This window comes from Fulmarus glacialis, unplaced genomic scaffold, assembly GCF_000690835.1.
Source record: "Fulmarus glacialis isolate BGI_N327 unplaced genomic scaffold, ASM69083v1 scaffold20992, whole genome shotgun sequence".
Classification (NCBI taxonomy): domain Eukaryota; kingdom Metazoa; phylum Chordata; class Aves; order Procellariiformes; family Procellariidae; genus Fulmarus; species Fulmarus glacialis.
Window position 1 is genome coordinate 11,364 of NW_009198824.1, and position 22,387 is coordinate 33,750.

General features: G+C 37.9%; 1 protein-coding gene across 1 annotated transcript in view; it reads left to right on the forward strand.

The window, feature by feature from the left end:
- RGS7 (regulator of G-protein signaling 7) overlaps positions 1 to 22,387 on the forward strand; it is a gene marked incomplete at its 5' end in the record, with an annotated part of 68,824 nt that overhangs the window by 2,647 nt on the left and 43,790 nt on the right. Inside the window, 2 exons of the mRNA XM_009573052.1 lie at positions 9,626 to 9,677; positions 21,901 to 21,965. Coding sequence (XP_009571347.1) covers positions 9,626 to 9,677; positions 21,901 to 21,965 — 117 coding nt within the window. The remainder of the gene's footprint in view (positions 1 to 9,625; positions 9,678 to 21,900; positions 21,966 to 22,387) is intronic.

Below are 22,387 nucleotides of genomic sequence, written 5' to 3' on the forward strand. Positions count from 1 at the left end.
ATGTATATGGGTAATACAAAGAGCAGTTACTCCAAGCCTCCTCCCCCAGATCCACAGTTACCTTTGATCCTGGAGAGAGGATCTGAAGGAAAAGGTTTCCTTCTCATGGTGCTTCATCCTCCTCAGTGTTCAGTATAAAGAAGAGAGGGATGGCACATGGGTGAAGGGGCTTACTGCTGAGAGAAAGGCACTGATGTGGTTATGAGGTAAGTGAAAAATGGAAAGAAATCACGGAGTGGTTGAGGCTCCAGTTCCTTGTCTCTGCATAGGAAGCGGCCAGAAGGACAAAATATCTGAGGCTTCATTTTGCAGAGAATAGGACTTATTTATAGGAGTGCTGGTCATTGAATTCTGCACAGCTGCTGGCCTGCTTCTATCTCAAACATTGGAAATGAGCACCTCTGCTAGCATGACAATTTGACTGAAGGAAAGTATAGATTAGAATTAGCTGCACTGTGAACAACTGAGAGTACTGCAGCTACCCTGCCATGGGCTTTCCTCAGAGAGGTCTACAGCCTACACGTTTGGACATGAAGATTGGAAAATGATATCTATTGATTTACACAAGTTAAGGATTTGGCACCTATTTGACATATGCATATGAAATAAGATAATTTCTTCAAGTGTTGCTCAATATATATCTGCAGTATTTTGGTTGTTTGCTGCTCTGTGGTACCTTTTGCATTGCTATTCCTATGCTAACAATGCGATTTTAGCTGTTAATGTATAGCATGAGAAAAAACTCATAGTGGTGTCATACTGTTAACTGGTGTTGTAACAGCAAAAGTTATATCATTACAACTCCACATTCCCTGCCAAAATAAGGCTAATATAAAATCTGTTACTGAATCTCTTAAATTGGAAGATGAACACAACATACTTAATGGGGAGTAAAGTTTGACTGCAAATATGTGAATTTTGCACTAGAATAGTTGTTCAGGTGCTTTGGAAATAGGACCCCCTGAGTATTGGACAGGATTCACAAATTTCTGGATATTTTAACAGAAAGAGAAAACCACGCACCTGCCAGCACTGAAAAGTTCAGAAGCCATCCCTGCAGAGAAATCTCTGTCTGCAATACAAAGACCTGACCTACAAAAAACAGGCTAGCTACAATAATGTTCTCCATGCACTTCATTTTTTGTTTTCCGAAGGGTGACGCATTCCCTCCTGACAGTAAAATTACTTCCAGTTTGTGTTAAACAACCTTCTGTTGTATAGAAATAGCTAAAAGCAGTGGGGATTGTACTTCATTTGTGCAAATGCCCTTTTACAGGCAAAATTATACTTTTTCAGTTATGAGCCATCAGGAGGGCTGTGAAATCGTAGTTTTTAAAATAATGTGGCCTTAGAAAAAAAAAAAATAATTCCGGATCATTCTTTGACCTACTCAGGTGTAAGTAGGTTAGTTTCTGTGATAACAATTTAATTCAAAGGGAATGGATCTAAATATTAATTGCCTTACTCAAAGAGGAAATTTCTTATTAGTCTCAACAAGACAAAGCAGAAAATTCAGGGATAGTGATACTTTCTGAATCATCCTGAACAGCTGCATTGCCTTTTCCTGCTAATTTAAGCCTGGGACCAAAGAGGGAGCTGAGTACCTGCTAACCACCCTCCTCTACCTGAGAGCAAATAGGTATGAGGGGTCCAAATAAGAAAAGCAAGGTGCACCTTAGAAAGCAGATCTTCCTGGGGCCAGGGATTACTCACTGAGACCTTTCATCCATGTCCACATAAGTGATAATATGTCCATCCTGGTGAGGAATGCCTGACTCGCCCTTTCAGCTGGTAAGCTTCTGTAATAGTCTCCCAGGGAAAGATATGTTGATTTCTTCTACAAGTTGCACGTGCATACTAACTGTCTCAATGTTCATAGTGAAAAATAATGTTTCCTAATATCTTTTGTCTTTAAACTCCTAGGATACTTGAGGCTAGTGATAATCACACTCCCATTTTTTGATGAGATTAATTTGTGATGTAACATAAATTAATTTTCAGAGGTGAAGTTTAGGTTCTGCTGTCGTTTTGTAACTTTTAAGATGGAAGGCATAAACAGCTGAGAAAAACTGTGAAAATGGGAATTGTTTCTTGTGAAAACATGAGTCTGCTGAAGATAGCAGCAAAACTCATGGATTTTGGCAAGATGAAGATTTCACTTGTAATGTCTTCTCCTATTCTACCACTGGGAACACTTTCTTGACAAACACATTTAACGTCTCTGGCCTTGTTTTCCCATGTCTAAATTGGGGATAAAAATACATAGCAATCACTGTAAGGATCTTGGAATATCTTTGCTGCAGAATAGGTAAAGTATGAAGTGTTGCGGATCCTTGTGTCTCAGGTGGAATTACATTGCTTCCCGCATCTCTTTGAGTCAGCCCTGCTCGGCTAGCTACCTCTTGGCTCAGTCCGGCGCCAGCCTCTGGCCATTCTGAATACTGAGGCTGTGGCTGAACATCACAGCTCTCCAGCCACTCTCCACAGCCTCGTTGGATCATCTACCGTGCCTTGAGGGAAGGATTTTATTGGAAGGCAGATTTTAGAAATAAAAAAGAAGCAGGTTATCTTATGCAGCATTTGGCAGATTTTCTTTGGCAATTGCAGGTGCAAGGACTAATTCATTGTCTTTTCAGCTCAAGCTCAGCATATACAGGTTCTATATAGGTTTAGGTTTCAAAGAGGGAAAAATAATTTCAAATCTGTGTGTCTTTCTGACAGCCCTATCAGTGCCCTCTTTTTTTTTTTTCTAACTCCCTACTCGGACACACTTCCCCCCCCCGCTGCTTTCCATGCTCATCCTCTTTCCAGGTTAGAAAAAAGGAGTCACAGATCTTTAGAGCCAAAATCTTTATTGTTTCCAACTTCCTCAACCTCTTTTTTAATAATTCTGAGCTAACCGTGGAGCACTACTTGCTGGCATCCTTCCTCTATGGGCTTGACCGTGCTAGACCAGCAATTTTACCCTTTTCCTTTACCAGGAGATCATTTGAGTCAACTGCAGTGAATGTAAAACTGAATGCCCATGAATTCTGCCATCCATCATGCAAGGCATTTGAGATTGTGTATAACTATTTTTTAGCAAAGACTTGATTTCTGCTGTTTATAAAGACTCCGTGGTGCCTGTGAGAGGAATAGCAGTAATATGCAACGGAAGGTTTATGAGTGATTTGAATATTCCTCCCCCATCCCAGTAATTAGATTTTAAAAGATTTCATGGAGTGGAGCAGCTTCAGAAACAATTCTTTTCTTATTACTATCAACAAGGAGTAGCTGAAAGGTGCTTAATGATTTCCCTCCTCAGTAATACAGTTTAATGCATAGAAATTAATCACGTTTTATAAAAGCTGATGGGCAACACTAATTTTTACAAGTGGCTGTTTCATTAGTTCGGATATTATTATTGATTAATTTTATGATAGGGTCAAAGCAGATCTATTTGTCTTGTCACAGGATTGCTCATGATGCATAGCAGCCACTGCTGCCAATTTGTTTAGTGCAGAATATGTGCTATATTACAGGATTTTGTTTCATATGACTTTATTAACAGGAGGATTATGGATTTCTGTGGTTAGGTTTACCTAATGATATTAGTCTATAATGCGAGAGAACCAGGAACCGGTTTGCGTTTTTGTGTGCAAAACCAGTTTTCCATCAATGGCATGAAGATCCTTGTAACAGCCTGTTTTGTTCTGAATGCTTAAATGGCTCTACGATCGCATGTGCAGTGCTAGGTAAGCCTTATTTCTCTAGCTGCGGACTTGTACTGGCTGCTTATTCAAATTACAGATACAATTAAACAAAGTGCCTTAAAAGCGTACTGATAAAAACTGGCAGCATTATTTCTGCCTGGACTGATAAACAGTACTTGACTTTCCCCAAACCGTTCTACCACCCACCTTCCTTCCGGCTATAAGTGGGATGTCATGGCAAAATGACAAATGTTCCCTGTTTAATACTTGTTCATGACGAACTGCTTCACATTTCCTTCTGAGGAAAACTAAAATCCTTAAGTATGATAATTCCTTCAGGTTTTCTACATTTCACAAAAACCCCTTAATATTTCATAATCTTCTCTTTGGAAATGGTGGTGTTGAGGTACAACATGTTATACCACGTCCATAACTCTCCTGGGGAAAATCTTCACTTATGTAGGGTTTCTAGGTCATGAAACAAAGCACATAGATTGTATAATGTTTGTACGATAGGAATATGTGATATTGCAAGGGATGTTATAATTCTTCTACAGCATACTCAGGACATATGAGTTGTAACAAATAGTTAAACCAAGCTTTGTTTGCATAGTCCAAGTATAGAGAAGGTCATTTACGTGGGCAGAGCCTCCTTGCGTTGCTGTGGGATTTTTTTAATAGATCAGATGAGAGCAGGCAGCTTTCTCCTTTGCACACAGCTCCTATTCTCATTCCTGACCTCATTCCGTGAGACCAGGGATCTTATTATCGGACTCTTCTTACTTCCTAATCTTTCCTGTTGAACGAGGCAAATCTTCTTCCCCCCGTCTTCATGGATAAACTCTCTAGCAAATTCTTCTAAGGGATTACTAAATAGCTGGACTGTGAAATTGTGTCGAGGCTTTTGAAACAGAAGTGGAAAGATGTAAACTCAGCATATACATTATAGTCACGTGTTATGTGATTAAACCATTTGAGGTCTGTAACGTCTAAGGGGCAAAGCAGACTTCAGACTCCATTTGTAGGAAAATCAGGTTTTTGGAGTCAAAGGTTCCAGGGATTTCTGTCTGAGACCTTGTGCAAGCGTGGTGTTAACTTGCCTGATTGCAGAGGTTGGGACAATAAATCTCTGTGCAGGTAGGAGCCCATGAGGCGTTGGGGCTGAGGAGGTCAGCAGCTGGGGGCGGTGGGGTGCACTTAGAGCATGCCCCTGAAGAACTGAGACAGGCAAGGGGCTGTCCGGTGCACTCAAGGGCCAGCCTGAATGGGGGGCCTCGATACACGTTTCCCCAAAATCTTAATGTATCATCCTAATAACTGAATTGTACTACCGTGGGAGCCTTGTGATGAGGTTTCTCCCTGGGTCTTTTCTCAGCCAGGAGTGACGTTGCTTGAGATTTACTTTATTGCTACGATTTATCAATGGGAATTCCAGTTTATCCAGTGTGCATGACACATGGCGAGGTAGATTAAGACCGGAACTTTATGACTATTAATACCAAACAATTAGGCAAGAAAACGTGGAATACACCTTTGGGAAAACGTCAGTCATTTTAACTACACACAAGTTTATTGTTGATGGATTTTTTCCATACAATCACAGCATTGCAAAAATCCTTTAATCAGAAACTGATTTTTTTATCATGTTTTATTTTCAGTGTCTAGGGTTTTTTAAAGGTTTGGTTTTTTTTTTTTTGGCCTTTCTTTCTGTTTAAGTCTTAATCCTGTCCCTTATTTTTTGTGCCTGGTTTTAGGAGAATTTTCCTTGTCTCTGCACTCACCAATGCCATTTCCTGCTTTGAAAGTGAATAATAGTTTTCTACTCTATGAATACAACTTTATCAGCAGCTGTAGCTGCATTTGAGCACATATCTTATGGTGATACCATAATTCTTTACTTGGTGGTAAGAAAGTAAAGTAGGACTTTGCCTTGGTCCAAATACATAGCATCTACTGTTTATTTCTCATCTAGTAGGGGCTTTACACTGTCAGTGACCTAATATGTTATTGAGAAATCCAATAAAAACCCAACCTTTAGCTTTTAAGGATCCAGAAATGGATAGTGTATTACAACTGTTCAATCTAGACACTAGATCTAGAAAGATTAGAATACAGAAAATTTCAGCTTTTCCCCTTTTCTGAAAAAGGAAGATCTTCCCCTTGCTGTAGTCTTCTGAGGCTCCTCTGCCTTACGTGATTTTTTTTTTTAAATAACTGCCCATATTTCAAAGGTTACTTTAATTAATATTTTTTCTGTGTATAACTTGCCCTTCAGGTAACTCACACCCCTTTAAACATCATGCAGATAATCCAATACTTTTGATAACTTGCCAGTTAGATACTAGATACTATAGAGAGTTAGAGATAGAGGAGAAAGAGAAGTACCAGAGCAAAAATTTTGTCATAATATTTACACATGCACATAACTCACAGTGCTGAGGAACCAGGAGTCGTTCTTTAGTTTGGTGAGGCTTTTTTGTTTTTTACAAATAAACACAGTTTACCCACATGAAAACACAATAATTCCGTAAGCGTTTTGTGCTGAATTTCATCAGGCCGCTAACCTGAACTGTCTGACTTCACATAAATATTTCTCTTCCTGTTTTTTTTTTCCTGTACTGTGTCCTGTAGTCTTAATCTTCATGTCAAAATTAATTTTAGGCGTGTTCGCAGAGCTGATTGCAGGCAGACTTGAACTTTGTTCTCACTGGGAGCCATCTGGCTGGAGGCCAGCTCCAGCCCCATTGCAGTGCTTGAGCTGATGAGCTGTACTTCTCAGCAGGTCCCATTAAGTGCATCCGAGCACCACGCAGGCAGGGTCACGGCTTGCAGTTCAGAGGCACCTTGTGCCTGCCCATTTCAGAGCATCAGCAAGGAGAGCTCACGCCTGCATGTCATTCCCTTGGCAGAGAGACCTTTATCTGACCACAGTCTCCCTCCTTCTGGACACTCAAACAAGGAAGGCATTTAATAATCTTCTGTACTTATCTGTACTAACTGTTATTTGAACCCCTTTCTCATATCGTAATGTTTGCCTTTTGCTGGGGTTTCTTTTTGGCTTACCTTATAGGACATTATTGAAACCTTTTATTATGACTTATAATTTGCTAATTAAAACTCATGTTCTGTTTTAACTTTTCTGCTTTTATCTCCAGAGGCATGGTGGTGCAGGGAGGCTTAGACTCATCCTTAGTAGCACATGCATTAATTTGTGCTTTTTCCATGATCTCTTTTTGATGTTTAGTTGATTGGAGATTGCCAGAGTGGTGACACTGGCCTGTCACTACACTTTATCTCTAAAGGTACTTGGACATTTAGTATGGTCTCTTTCAATAACTGCCATTTCCCTTCCATCTCTGTCCCTCGGTTTACCTTCCCAAGAGACCTCCTCTGCCTGTTCTCTGAGCCTGCTGGCCCTCAGCTGCTGTGCTCGTCTTTGCAGAATACCAGTCTCATCCTGCAGTCGCTTTCACTCCAAGTACTACACACCTGCAGAGCCTTGGTCAGGTATTCTCTAACGGAACAAAATCTATTTTGTCTGTTCCCGTGAAAGTTTTGTTCAGCTTTGGAAAGGAAAAAGTGTCCTCAGTGCATTTTCACACTTCTCAGCATTGGACTGAACTGAGTCTCTGTGTTAGAAGCAGGTCCTGCCATTGGAACCTTTTCAACCTTCAGAAAAGCCTTGGCCACCTCTGCCTCCTAGTAAGCTAAAGTGACATTTCACAACATTGAAGATCCTGCCCCTTTTCCCATATTCTGTTTAGCACCCACACTCCCTCCACCACTGATGTTCAAGTCCCAATAGAAGTTTAATGTGTTATTTTAACTAAATACTGAAAACAGTAATATCAGATTTATCCTTGATTGATATAATCTCTCTAAGAGCCTCTCAGAACTATTTCTTGCAGTATTCTTGCTGGCTGGGTGTAGCTTTTCATTTATGTATTAAACAACAGAGTCCTCCTCTTACATTATAAACATATAGTCGTGAATATATAGTATTTCCTCATAGCCTGATGTGAAACGAATGCCAAAAGCAATTTTGGGATTTGCTCAAAATCAGAAGACAGAATTTATTTTTTATCTCAGCTGGGATGGGAGTATATGCAATTTGTCAAGGGAAATCCTAAGTATGTATGAGGAGTTTTAATGTGGAATTTGCAGCAAGTATACCCACAATTGGAAGAATCTGTCTCTTTATTTCTGAAAGGGCTCTTCCCCTGCACCTTTCTCCAGCCATCCTCCACCATAACTGCTACTCACCCCTAAATAAAATCTGAGCCCCAGCCAGTTTCAGCTCAGGAGTTGCTTGAGTGGATATAGTTTCTATGTATTTAGTAACTCTTATTGCATCCTTTTTCCAGAAGCTCAGCTTGAACCCGTAAACAGAGGTTAAAGTTACTGTTAGCAGGAAAATGATGTGGTTGTACTTTTCTTCTCGGGCCTTTCTTGAGATACACTTCATGCCTCTAAGGAAGGACTGTTCTCTCTCCCCAAGTTTGAAAACTGTGTATTTAAATAGTGGTGACTTTATGCTTTATATGATTGACATTGTTAAATTACTTTTATAGCTTCTTGCTTTTCCAGGATTCACTGAGTGCTGCCGCCATTCATTGTTTAGGGCTTCCTCTTCTTTCCATTTGTGCTTATACTGGTCACTTTGATTTCAGTGGCACTGCGAAGGAATATTTGATAGGAGAATGACTTATGGCTGCTCCAGAGCACAAAACAGCTTACAAGAAACACATCTCAGCCTTTGAAGTTAGCTTGTGATAGTTTCTTTTTCATCCTTTAACTCATTGCTGTTGCTTGATAAACAGCAAGTTCTAAATCATTCCTATTAAAGTTGATGGGTCATTGTTACAATAGAGAGAGATTTTTCACAATATATATTTAACCTGATAGTAGGTGTGAATGTGTCACCCTTCAGCCCTGTTGGTTTCCAGATTAACATTAAAGCAATTTTGAGGGAAGTGGGCAGCAAAAGAGGTTTCCAATTTTGCAGCTGGGAGATCTTTGAGAAAAACGAATAAGAAAGAGTAAAGCAGAAGTTTCTCCTCAGGAAGCATCTGTGTTTTGAAATACCACTCAGACCCGTCCACATATTTAATGAGATTAATTCAACTGCTCAAATAATATATAATTCTCTGTGTGTGTGTGTATGTATATATATATATGAATGTGTTATGTATAAAGTATAAATCCTTTACATTTTAACAAAAAGTTACCATGTTAAAAATTAAGTTATTTGTATGAAAAATGCCTATATGGTCTTATATTCTTCATTTGATAGAAGTGAATTATTTTAACAATACATTTAGCACAGTTTTTAAGCATAGTATTGAACTAGTTATTGATACTTTATTGGCTCTCCATTAAGAAAATCACATTTTAAATCACAATTGGTAAACAATTAGAAAAAAAATAGACTTCAACAAATGAAAATAACTTTGACAACTTTGTGAAAACAGGTTGTGTTTAGTGGCATTTTTAAACAAATAACTCCTAGGAAGAGTATTGAATATTAATGTATACTAATGAAAACTCTCCAAAATCAAGAATTAAATGTACCCCAAAGTATCTTCTGTCTTTTCACCTTCTAAAACTGATTCTTCAGGACATGTGATAGGTATGTTGCTAGGGAAGATGAAAAAGACAACCTCACTACCTAACCTTGTGTTTTTTGTTCCCTTAACTTTAAGAATAAAAAGAACACTTTGTTCCTCTTTTTCAATGCCATTCCGACAGTAGTGCAATAAACAAGCATACAAAAGTAATTTTCTGTTTTGATGCCTTTTTCAAAATTGTCAAGTTAACAATATAATAGATTTACCAAAAATGTAAATTGACTCTGAAAACCAGTATCAATCCAAGGACTGTATAATGCTTGCATTGTCTAACTTGAGTTCCCTACTTTTTTGTTTTGTCTATAGACACCCTATTTTTGGCCATCAAATTGTTGGGAGCCGGAAAACACAGACTATGGTCAGTGTAGAAATCTTTCCTATTTCTTTCGGGAATTATGTATTATATGAATGAACACATCATTGCAGTCTGTCTTGTTTAATCATCCCACTGTTAAAAACATAATTATATGTCATGTAATTCCTGTGCAAGAATTGCTGATATTGAAATGAATGTGTTGTTACCTTTTTCAAAGTTTATTAAAAGTTTATTAAAGTCAGATTTGAGTTGATCTGAGGAAAAAAAAAAAAGCCTCAAAACTCATCAAAACCTACTTTGCCATTTACATCTTCCTGCTCCAGGAAGTATAATTATTTACAGTGAATTAGTATAATTATTTACAGTCTCAGTGAAGCAAAGGACACTTTATTGATGGTTGTGCTATAGTTATTCTCAGATTCAGACCCAAAGATACACCTAGTTTATATCTCTTATTTTTGATATACACCATGTGGAAAATTATTTATTATGGAAACTAATATGGTTCTAATATGAACTATATTAGAAAATACCTTGTTTATTTGCCTGTTTCTCAGGTTTTTATTAATAAATTACACATTGTAATTACTGATGTGTGCTTAGACAGGAAAATCTGAAGATAATAAGTAGTAAAGTATTACAAAAAAACTCATAAAAAATTATAACCAAAATAGCCTCTGTACACCAAATAGTGACCTAATTTTTAAAGAAAATGCTTTATCTATGTGCAGTTTCCTGTTCATTCTAATCCAGACTGTAAGTACTCAGCTCATCTGAAGACCAGGTCACTTATATAGGTAACTAAGCACGTACATCATAGCTTACCTTTTTAAAACCTCAAACTTTGAAAGTCTCTATTTTCACCTTTTTGGAAATTTAGATGCGTGTTCACTTGTAATACGGATTCAATCTCAGCCCTTGGGAGCTGAAGACCACAAGGATGGATGGTTGCAATAGACGCTTCCTTCCTTTCCGCAGCAGACACAGTTTAATTTCAAATATGTTGCTAAATAAAACAATTTCAAGCTGAGACTCTCAGCAGAACTGAGTGCCTTCAAAGTAGAGTTTGAAAACGGTGACAGTTTCCTCATCCTATAGAAGGAGAAAAATGTTAATCTTTCTTTAAAATACTGAGATTTGAAGATGTCCAGCAAATAGTTATTGAAAGCTACAAAGTAGGAGTAAGTCATACCACATCTGAGTGATTAGCCACTCCATATGAGGAAATTTGTTGCTGAAGAAGAAATGCTTGATTTACCACTTATTACAATGTTTTTTCCTTTCCTTAAAAGTGTTATTTGCTTTTCTCAGAGGGACACTTCAGTGTAGTCTCCTAATATGTTAAAGATCAGAAAGTAATTTACTATGGTTTTAAGAGACATTGAGTTGTTCAGTTGTAATGTGTATTACATTACCAGGGGGATTTTAATAAATAAACATATATTTAACAGGTCTGAACTTGAGATCAGGCTGAGAAAGTTTCTGTTAATATCCTTTAATCTAAATTAGGAGACAGTAACTTTCTAGTCACAACAGATCACTGGGCTGGGCAATGAGTTACATACCTTAGTCAGTAAATAGAAATCTTATATAATCTGTCCCGTTTTCTCATGGCAGAAATACAGAATTAAACTTGGGATCAGTTTCTTCATCATGCAAGGAGGTGCCTTTGTTGAACAGTAAGCGTACTCGTTTGAAAGCTTTTGAGATTTAATATAAGACCTGTAAAATATGTTTCAGTTGGTGAATTTAAGCTCTTCTGTTGCAGAGGGGTGAAGGAAAGGAAAGCCCCAACCCTTCCATCTCATTGCTCCTTCCAAGTCATGAGCCAAAGGTGCAAGCCTGTAAGAAACCCACTCGCAGCTCCCCCATGCAACAGGGTCAGAGCATTGCACTAGATCTACCTAAGGTGGCCTTGTGCTAGAGCATTCGCAGGAAAATAAATTTTTAAGACAACTTTTCAATAGTGTTCTTATTAGGTTAGCATCTTCCAAGTCCCAGAAATTAGCATTTGCCTTGTGGCCTGAGAATTTTTTTCCAATGCCTTTCTATGAATATAAAGAGAGAGCAGATAAAGGGAGAACTGAATACAGCTGCTTGCAAAAAGGATCACATAAGTGTTGTAAACAATGGAATACAGAGGAATACAGAAAAATCGAACAGATAATATTCAAGAATCCAAAATAAATTTAAAAGTAGGATTGAAACAATCTGAGCATATCAAAGGATAAATTCCACCTCAAATGCACTCCAAAGAGGTTCTGCAGATTTTCACAGTAATTCTGTTACTTCCTAGAAAATAAAATAAATAGAATTTATGTTATTACAGGTATGCAAATGCATTTCGTACTTGTCATGTATTATGGTGCTGTGCTTGTCATGTATTATGCAGTGCTTCCATTTTCATGGACTTGTCCTGAACAAGCTTGAAACTTCACCTCCTAAAACTAATGACTGTGGCAGGCATTAGGAGTCTTTCAAGGCCAGCAAGAAGTAGGCTTTCTCTGTAATCTTCCTTTATCAAAGTTATTAGCAAAGCAAACCACTTTCTTTGGCATTGACCTAATTTTACAAGTCTTTGAAAACACACCACAATTTTATTTTAATTTAAAAATTACTCCCAACCATTTACCATTACTCACCCATAGCTGGGCTACTGTCCAGAATGTAGCATACTGAAAATAATTAATCTTAAACTAGAAATTAAATGAGATTGAGATACTGCATGTGTTAGTTTACTACCAGAGCTAACTCAGAAACAAATAATCATTACATCTTTGTATAATATGTTAATATCTTCTCTAAAATATAATTTCTTGTTCCACGTGAGCTTATAATATCAAATATTTTCAATAAAAAAGATTTCTCTGAAGAAAATGTCAAGAAAAAAGACAGGAAAACAGAATCTTCCAAAATGTTAAGAAACTGCAGACCCGTTCCCATAAAAAAGCTATAGTGCAATGCTATGTCTTGGTGGCAAAAGAAGGGCTTGGATGAACTTACTGTATGTCAAAGTGGAATCGTATAGCATTTGGTTTTGATTGTAACTATCAAAATATTGATCATCTGATCATTCTGAGGTTACTAAGAAATTGTTAATTTTCACAAAGTGCTGAAAATCTCCCTCCCTTTTTCTTGAAAATTGTGCTATAAGAGATCTCAAGAGAGATGCCTCAAATCGCAAATAATTTTTAAAAAGGCAGGTTCTTAGGTTCCATCTACTGAAGATACCCGTTTTAATGCCATATGTCTTGGAGTCCACCCATGCAGGACACGTTGTTGTGTGTAGAATCCCATTGCGTTCAGTGTGATTTTGTTAATGAAAAGAAGTATGCACAACAACAACAACAATTTTTAAGGCCAGCGTAGTTCAAATTACTTTGCGTTTCCTGTGAGTTAAGTCATGTTCCTGAATTATGATTTGGTTTTGTGACAAATAGAATTGGATCTCAGTTCAGAAAACTGGCTCTGGAAATGAATGCAGCTAATGGCTGAGCATGCGACCTACCTGTAATCATCTTCTCTTTTCTTACATCTCAGGAAGGGGAAATATAATGCCACATATGAAACTGTTATTCCATGTGCATTTGGCCTCAGTTCTCATGGGACTTGTCAGGTTCTCTTGGAGGTGTAGTGACTCATGCTAATGCAAGTTCAAGGAATTCAGTTCCTTACTGTTCTCTTTTTTGAATGAGATAAATAAGAAAGATGAAAGGTTAGGGAAAAACTCCATTCACAACAAAATAGCAATTATTTTTGTGTTTGAAAAGCTCAAGCCTAAGCCTAAGCAAACAAATGAACATAGCTGTGACAATGTAAGAGGCTTATAAGAATTTCAGACGTATAAGATATGAAGAAGAATTAGTAACTTTTACTCATTTTCTCTAGTGCACATTTGTTGAGGGTTAAACTCAAAAGTGTCTGTGACATACAGACCTTCTCTTACAGTTAACTGCATATTAAAAAAGAAGTATGTTCAAAGGAGAGACAGAATAAAATTTTGAAAGTGCCACAGTCACTTATAGTGTTGAGGAGGTTTGGACTAATACTAGAAGACAACGGTCAACTGCATCTATATAGTTGCAAGAGGATGCTGTTTCAGCCTTGTAATTTTATGTGTGTGCATTTCTCCCAAATGTGTTAAAAATGGAGGAGGATTGTAGAATCTTGGTAGGTTATGGAGAACACAGTAAATAACTGATAATGCAACATGAGTTCAAGAGCACATGACCGTGTGATCTGTAAATGATGCTAAATGAGACTATTTTTCTATATATTCAAAGCAAATTCTTAAATTCTGCTACTGTGAAGAAGGACAAGTTTTGAAAATGTAAATATTTTCAGTAGCCTTCCAGGTAAAGTCATGTGCTATAAAGGCAATCTTCTAGGAAATTAGAGCACTTACAGGTGGGAAAAAAAAAAAAAAAAGCCTTAATTAATTGCTCCCTTTAAAAGTGTAAGCTCCCTGTCTGGATAAGTGCTGCCTGTAAACTTCTGTGGCATTTCTATAGATATTCATGGCTCTGTTATCCAGTTTTGATAAAATAAGGAAATAATCTACTTTTGCTATGTGAAAGTTGTTGTCTCATAGCTGTTGTTCTCCAGGTTTTTGAAAAAGTCTGTCCTTTTTAAATTTTCTTGTTAATCAGCTAACAAGTCAGTCCATACAAAGCTTCCTTCCTAATGATACCTTCTTATCGCTTAAGAGTAAATTGACAGAGACCTCTGTCAGTGTTCAGCCTCTGCTGCTCCGTTCTGAACATGAGCCATTGCACCTGGCTCATCTGCCTCTCCTCTGCCAAACTTGCAGTTATGCTAAATAGTACATAGCACACAAAAAGTAATTGCAATCATGTATCATGTTTTTCACATATTGAAAATTTTCATATAATTTTCTCTCTAGAGTTTGTTGCCTACTCATTTTACGTGCCTAGCTTCAAATCCCTCTATGAAAATTTGATTAGTTCAGAAATTTTCTCTCTCATTCCTCTTGCTGCATCCTTTTCCACGGAGTAACTGGCTGGAAGAACTGTACAGAGGATGCATTTTATACTTTCTTTGCCCAAATGCTCAGGCAGGATTCCCTTGGCAACAGCTTATTAGTCAGCAATTTGTGTTTTAGAAATATTAAGCCCTATTGCTTACCTGAACTCTGCTGGAAAACTGCATGTGCTCAGCATCTCTGGAAATCAATCCATAAATATGATTCAGTAGCTTGGGGCAAAACTGGTAGCAGAGAGGCATTTTCTTCTATATAAATTGTCAGATATGAATAAAAATTTGTTTGTTAAAATTTATGCCATGAGAATGAAGAGAAATTTACCAATATAGTGTAAATAGTTTCTGGAGAGCTCTGCAGTTCTATAACCTTGAGTTTTGATGCCCAGTTCCCATTTTTTCAACAGCTAGTGTCAGCCAGAGTACATCAGCAATGACTCCTGCAAGGAATCCTCTTAGGTCCTTAATAGAGATCCCTCCTTTGAAGACCTATCTCAAAGTCTCTCAAAATTTGCTGGATTTCTAGGTGTAGTCAGAAACAGACTCTTTCCACCAGACTCAAGTAATGTACTAAATTGTTGCTAAGACTGGGTTGTGGCTTCTTAAGTGAGTGACTTTGCTTTGAGAAACTACATATGCAGAATATATTGACTAAGATCTTGGTGGCAGGACTAAGTGAGGAGTACAGTCTATCAAGGAGAATAGTCCCTCAAGAAAATGTGGCTGGGGCCAGTGCTTGCTATGCAAAAAATTTAATCTGGGCAGAACCGAATCAAATGAGCTTTAGGAAAGAGACTTGCATTAGCAGAAAGATGGAAGAGGTGACCTACAAGATTTTTTTCCACTCTAAATTCATATCCCGTTATATTTCTCTGCAGAGCTACACAATTCACTCATTAGTCATATAAATTGTCATATAAATGATGAAAAGAGTGTCTCACTTCAACAAGCATGTCCTGAATTTTGTTCTGGTCCTTGCTAATTCTGACACTGACAAACCACCATAGCGAGGGCTTTGTAAGCAGGAGGCATTTCCTGAAAATGGTTTCCAGTCAGCTCACTGCTTCGGAGTTTTGTACTTACCTGAATTTTTCTTTCCATGAATATGTAACTTATTTCCGTAATATGTGGGGTATGGAAAATGTGTTTGGCCAATGCATTTGTATGCACACCTATGAAAAGGAAACTGACCCAAGTATATGTTTTCTGCAGCATTATTTTAAAAGCATTACTTTAAAAGCATTGATAATCTGCATCTAGGTCCCCTAGATAGAGATAGAGATAAAATAGAGGTAAAATTTCATATCAAAATAAGTTCTGAGATTTATAAAAATAACTCATAATTTTCAGAATTGCTTTCAAATTACCTTGTTGAGTAAACTAAATAGGTCTGTTTCATTATCAATACAGAAATTAGAGCTTTCAGGCCATGAAGGGAGCAGTGACAACAAATGCTTTTTTCTGTAGTCTTGCCACTGATAGCCCTTTGCCAGGTGGGCACTGAGTAATTGCCCACTTTGTCAGGTAATGGCCACCTTCTGATGCAACCCCTGTAGCTGATTTTTGCATTTTAGAAGAAAATACTCTCCACCTTCTGACATCCTCAGCCTTGCCTTGGATTGCACATGCCCTAATTGGTTTCTATGCACAATCAGTTTGGATTTGTTGCACCTCCTCTTCTTAGAAGCTTTTTAGCAAGTGCATTTGAGTCCCTCTTAACTCAGAGAGCCCTAAGAGGAGGTAAAAGCTTTTTCTTTTTGTGCCAAAGCAGGGTGTTAAATTCTTGAATGCAAATTGAATGCATTACGATAATATCAAGTAGTATGAAATAATTCAATGGATGCAAATTTAAATTAGATTTGACAGCAGGTTATTCTTTATCTGATCCTATAGTTTATGTAGGTTGCATGACCTCTCTTCTGTACCTCTTTTTGTCGCCCTGCAGGACTTTCCCAGGCTAACATCATCTGGGGACTTTTGTGTGTTGAAGATGAATTTGCCTTTTTCTAAATCTTGAGCTCTCTGCTAGTTTGAAATTTGGTTTCTTTCTTGCCCTTGCTTTGTACAAGAAAATCCTCTACCTATCTAAATCTATAAACAAATTGCATTCCTTAAATGTTATGGAAATAGTGTGATCAAAGAGTAAACAGTAGAGAAAGGTGGAGTGTTTCAGAAGTTATGTTTTTGACCATTTGGCAATTTAGTGCATATAAGCTATCATGGTCTTCCTTCTAACTTAATGTTATTAGCATTTACTAAAGAGCGTAGTTCTTTTATAGATACATGAGGTTGACTGGTGATGCATTTGCCCACCTAAAAGTTGTCATCTTTTTTTTAAGACTAAGTGAAACTCAATAGCTGTTCCTAAGAGCAAAAATTTTTTTTTATTATTATTGTGTAAAAGCAGAGGTGATCTCAAGATAGTATAAATACCCCTAGAAATCCTTACATTTAAGTAAGATAGTTGATTTCATTTTCTCCATCCTGCAGTCACGCTCTGTGCCGATTGTCCCATAATTCTCCATCTGACGCAGCCATTTGCGTATGGAGGGAGAACTGTTTGCCCACAGGGCACTTTGAAACCCTTACACCAAGCAGTACTTTCTATTTTCTCTGCTCTTTAAATACTGACTAGGCATGTACACACTGACTCTGAAACCAGAATTTTGACTCACGGAGAGTATAAATTTAATCTGGCCTCAGTGGAGATAATGAGTGTTCACTGAAAGTTACACCCACCACCTGGGGCTGAATCAAGCTGTAACACCACTGGCACTGGGACAATTATGTAAGGAGTTTAAGTTTGTGTACATGGTGGTGGATGTGTAGGTGGCATTATCCGTGGTCTTCAGAGGCCCAGTTGTACTTCCACTGAATTTAGCTGAGGCTTTTTCTCTGCTGTGGTGAGAGGGAAGATTTAGCCCCTGTTTAGCAACAAGCTTAAGTTCCCCAGTTTAACTTTTGGGTGAAAGCTCTGATTTTTTTCAGTAAGTGTGTGTAATATAATGTGTACTCTGTCCAGTTTCTTGATTCTGGAATGAAACCTGCCATTATCACTATGTTCTTATTTAAAGAAAAAAATCTATAGAGGTTTCTTAGGTGTTTTCAAGTACAAGTGAACAGTCAAGAATAGGAAACAGGTAGCTAACCATGAAAACGGGTTATTTTGGGTGTAACAGTTTAAAAACTTGCAAGAGGGAAAACCCAGACACCTTCTTCATGCAACTGTCACTAGAACACTTTGCAGTCTCACTTTAAGCTCTCACATTGCCCACGTTTTGTGAATGCCTGAACAGAATTTTCAAGAGTGAGTAGTCTGTGTTTACTGCACAGCTACCAAAGTGTGATTTAGTACTGGTTGGTGGTTCAAATGCCCATTTATATAAATCACTGACCATCTTTCATTATGAAATGTTGCATATTAATATTGCCTTTCAAATTATTGGCAAATCTGTTTTCTCATGATAATCAGTCGCTTCTAAAGCACAAGCTATAGCATCTAATATATAATTCACTTTAGTGGAGGCAATTATGTTGATTGCAAAATCCATCAGAATACACTGGCTCTAAAAATAAGAGTGTATGTGGCAGTCCATATTTAGCAAATTGAGGTTATTAATCAGACCCTGTTCCTTGCATATCATTCATCCATATGTTAAACATTTTTCAGCACCTTTGTCAGGGAGTAGCAAGAGCGGGCAGCTCTGCAAGGGAAGGTAAGCAAGAACTGAGGGTGGCAACAGTGCAGGTAGGAGCAATGCTCTCACCAACAAAGTCTCAAGTGACCAGGAAGGTCCAAGGTCAAGCCAGGAAGCCAGGGCAGCATTGATAAGTTACAGGGCTGGTTAGAGGCATATCCTCAATGTAACTCAAGCTGGGGCCCGGGGAAGTAGCTGAGCTTAAGCACAGCTCCTGGTGCAGGGGGCCTCAGTGGAGACCCTGCATGGACTGCTCAGGGCAATTACAGCTCCTTGGTGTGCTGAGGGCCCTGACCAGGACCTTTGGGGGGTAGATAAATAGAGAACTATATAAAGAAATAGAGGAGCTTTTTGTTGGAGACCCTTCTTGCAGATTGTACTTCTGTATGAAGCTGTAAAAATGCTGACAATTCATACAAACCATGGAATTAGAAAAGCAGACACTGTCATCCTCTGAAATACTGAGGGGTCATGACTCTGCTTTGAGAGGGAAACTGCCTGACATCCTCCCCAAATGCTCAAGGTCAGGCTAGTGGGCACATGCGGTTACTTCACATGTGTTTTGGTGCAGAAAAGGAGTGGTACCTGCGAAAGATGAGAGTATCCATATTTCAGATCTCATTGCTCTAAAAGTCAGAAGAACAAAACCTCATTTCTCTGTGTCTTGAAATGTTCTGGCTGAAAATGAGAGTGATTTTCACATTCTTCTTGCTTTCCAACATGCTAGTGAATTTTTTTACAGGCAAGCCAAAGAATATGATAACGAGTGTGTGAACTGGTGAACTCAAATTACTGAGCTGCTGCCAGCTTCTCATGTGACTACAAGTAGCCCTTAAATAGATCCTCAAACACTTGTTAGCACATAGCAATGGCAGTAAATTGAGTCAAAGAGTAGGAATGTCTTTCAGGACTATTTTCTTCTACACTAGTGGATATGTTGTATTTCCCAAATAACTAAATCTTTCTTGGGCATATTCTGCCTTATCCACACTGGCACATAGCAACATTTCTGACATAAAGAATCCAAGCCACAGGTATTATAACCTTTAGGCTCCTGAATGGGAGGGGATCTGGATATTCCAGAGAAAAAAGGTCTGAGGGATGAACATGATTTTTTGAGTCTCGGCTAAGATATACTCATAACGAAAAACAAATGTTCTTATATGGACTATTTGCTATGGAGCTGGAGCAAAAAGGGTCATTAAAAGAACCCTGCAGGGAAAATACTGCAGTACGGTCACACACTGAAGACAAGAGTTTTCTTAGACACAGTATTAAATTAATAGTGTGGCAAGCTAATTCCTCTCTCAGGCTCCTGGTGACCTGGTGGTTGTTTTGCCAGTGTTGAGAACTCTGTGATCTGAAGATGCTTTTTTGTTAAAGCCTACCCTGACAGAAAGATGGACAGTCAGCCACTTTGCAGCAACGATTTTTGTTGGAGGTAGCAGGAGATGCTAATCCCAAAATATACCCCCAATGGTACTCAAGGAAGTGCTAAGCTAACTAAAGGTGCCTATACAGGGACCATGAGAATGTGGTTTACAAGGGCTTAATCAAGTGCAGAGAACAGGGAGTTTGTTTTATTTCTGTTCAGATGATATTAGATTGGTTGGACTAGACAAAATTTGGTGCCTGGAATTCTCAGAACTGTCTACATTTCTATTAAATATGTATTTTATTGCTAATATTTTAAAGGGGTTTAAGGATTTTTTTTTCTTGTTCAATGAAATAACCAATTTTGAAGGAAAAGAGGAAAATGCTTCACTGTAAAAGGAGCTAAATGTCAATGACCATCTCTCTCCTCAGTATTCTCTTACCACTGTACTGATTGTGGATGTAACCTAGGTACAAGGGGTCCAGAATTCATCCCCTCATCTTTTTGTGACATTTCAGCATGCATGCCAATGCACTAGTGTAAGTGTATACTAATATTAAAATGCATGGAAACTGAGACTATAGAAACTGTTTGTCTGCTATACTTGGTGTGTGACATGGATTTGTATCTGTATTTGTAGATTTTGTAGGCACAGAAATTGCTTTGGAGCCAGAAGTGCAGGGAATAAAGAAAGAGACCATGGTTTCTTATGGGAGTGGAAAGTGAAAAAGTATGGCAGAAAATAGACCAGATAACACACACAAAATGAGAGGGGGAGGGGGGGAAGACAAAAACTGCATTAAAATATAGCTTCATTTTACATCAACTAACACCTGTTATTGCAGCTGGAGTTATTAGAAGTGCTTGTCATCCGTTCCACTGAAATAGCATCCACTGGAGTGGGTTTGCATGCATTTGCAGGTGACTTGTCAGAAATAAATGTTTCCATGGAGTTGTAAAATATAATTGGTTTGACTACCTTAAAAATCAAAGCTATATGTAAGATGAGCACTTCCTTCTTCCTAGTGATTGCAAGAGTTAGGTTCCTATGCGAAATTATTCCTCTTTGCTCCTGTGGTGGACAAGCTGGCAGTCAAGAAGCAGGAACATTCCTAACCACAACCAGTAAATATGGGCTCTTTTTGCTGATTGTCAAGGTTTTCTTACCTACACTGACCAAAAGATACCTCCATCTCACACATGAGAAGTTGCTCTGAAGTAATGAAGTGGGTAAATATTGCACAATAAGAATTGTGCTGCACTCGTCTTACTGGTGGGGGAAGCTGTACAATATTCAGAGTTGATGTGAAGTATTGTTGCTAAATAAAGTCTACTGCAAATGTACTTCATTCAAGGGTAATGGAGTGCATGAAGATTTCGGGATCAAGCAACGTGATGCAAACCACTGTGCTGTTTATGTAGTCTTGAGTTTCATTTTCGTCCTTGCGTCCTTCAGTATTTAGATGTCAGTATTCCATTTTATTAGTTAAGATTCTGCTCTGTCTGAATGAGGTGGAGGCAGAACAGCTCTGCTGATCTAGAAAATAAACGAAAGAATATTTTTTCTCATTATATCTAACACATGATACACTTTTTTCATTTTTTGGTCTCACATTATTTTCTGTTTTAAATATTGGTTATAGCAGACTGATCTCTATGAGACTTGAATTTTATCTGGAATTAATTTTTAGCTAAAAGCTTCTTAGGTTGAAATTTTGTGATTTCTAAATATAAAGTAAAAATAAATAAAACCATGTATACACGTCCTTTCTTTTAAGAAAAAAATTTCTTAAAAAATTAGTTCTAAAAACTAATATAGCAGCAGCTCCTGATAAAACTCTTACGCATTATGAGTTATACACACTCAGTTTAAAAAATGTTTTTGCTATTTTTTCTTTAATGTGCTAGTTCCCTGGCCATTAAACAACGTCGCCCCAAGTATCTCATGCATTTTGTATATGATGTCTGTTGCATAAAGCAGATTTTATAATTATTTAATGAATCTCTGTATCTGACCCATAATTTTAGTTACAATACTGGTAGCATTGGTCCTGTATTTAAAGCTTTTTAGAATAGAGGGAGAAATTAAAAAAAAAAAAAAACTAGCAATAAAATAGAGATGAAGCCTCTAGATTTCTGGTCTGCTGTGTTTGTGAGATAGTAGCAAATTCTGTGTTATTTTATTCTGTTCCAGCTGTTTACCTCTGCAAGCGGACAATGCAAAACAAAGCAAGGCTAGAGCTAGCAGACTATGAAGCTGTAAGTACCTGGGGAAAAGTAAATTTCTCTGCTGGGTCTAACGAGCATGTGAAATAATGTTAAGCATGAGAACTATAGGCATTATGTGTGAAAATTTATTAGTTATCCACTTTTGCCAGCATGTGGGTCTGACAGTGCTCAGTAGTCATAAATGCTGTTTCAGAGATTGTAGTGAAGGCTAGCTGGGCAAAAGTTGAGATTTTGATCCATCTCTAATCTTACTCTGCTCAAATCATCATGCCAAGATCAGAAATAACTGTTCACAAATCCTAAATACACCTCGAGTGTTTGAAAGCAATTGTACTCTACACCGTGTAGGGTTTGAATGAAGGATCTCTGGCAACACTTTCAAAAGCACTTGGTAGCTGTAGAAATATAAATCTCATTCTTTAAAGTGATGCTGGTGCTTGAGCCCTTGTCCC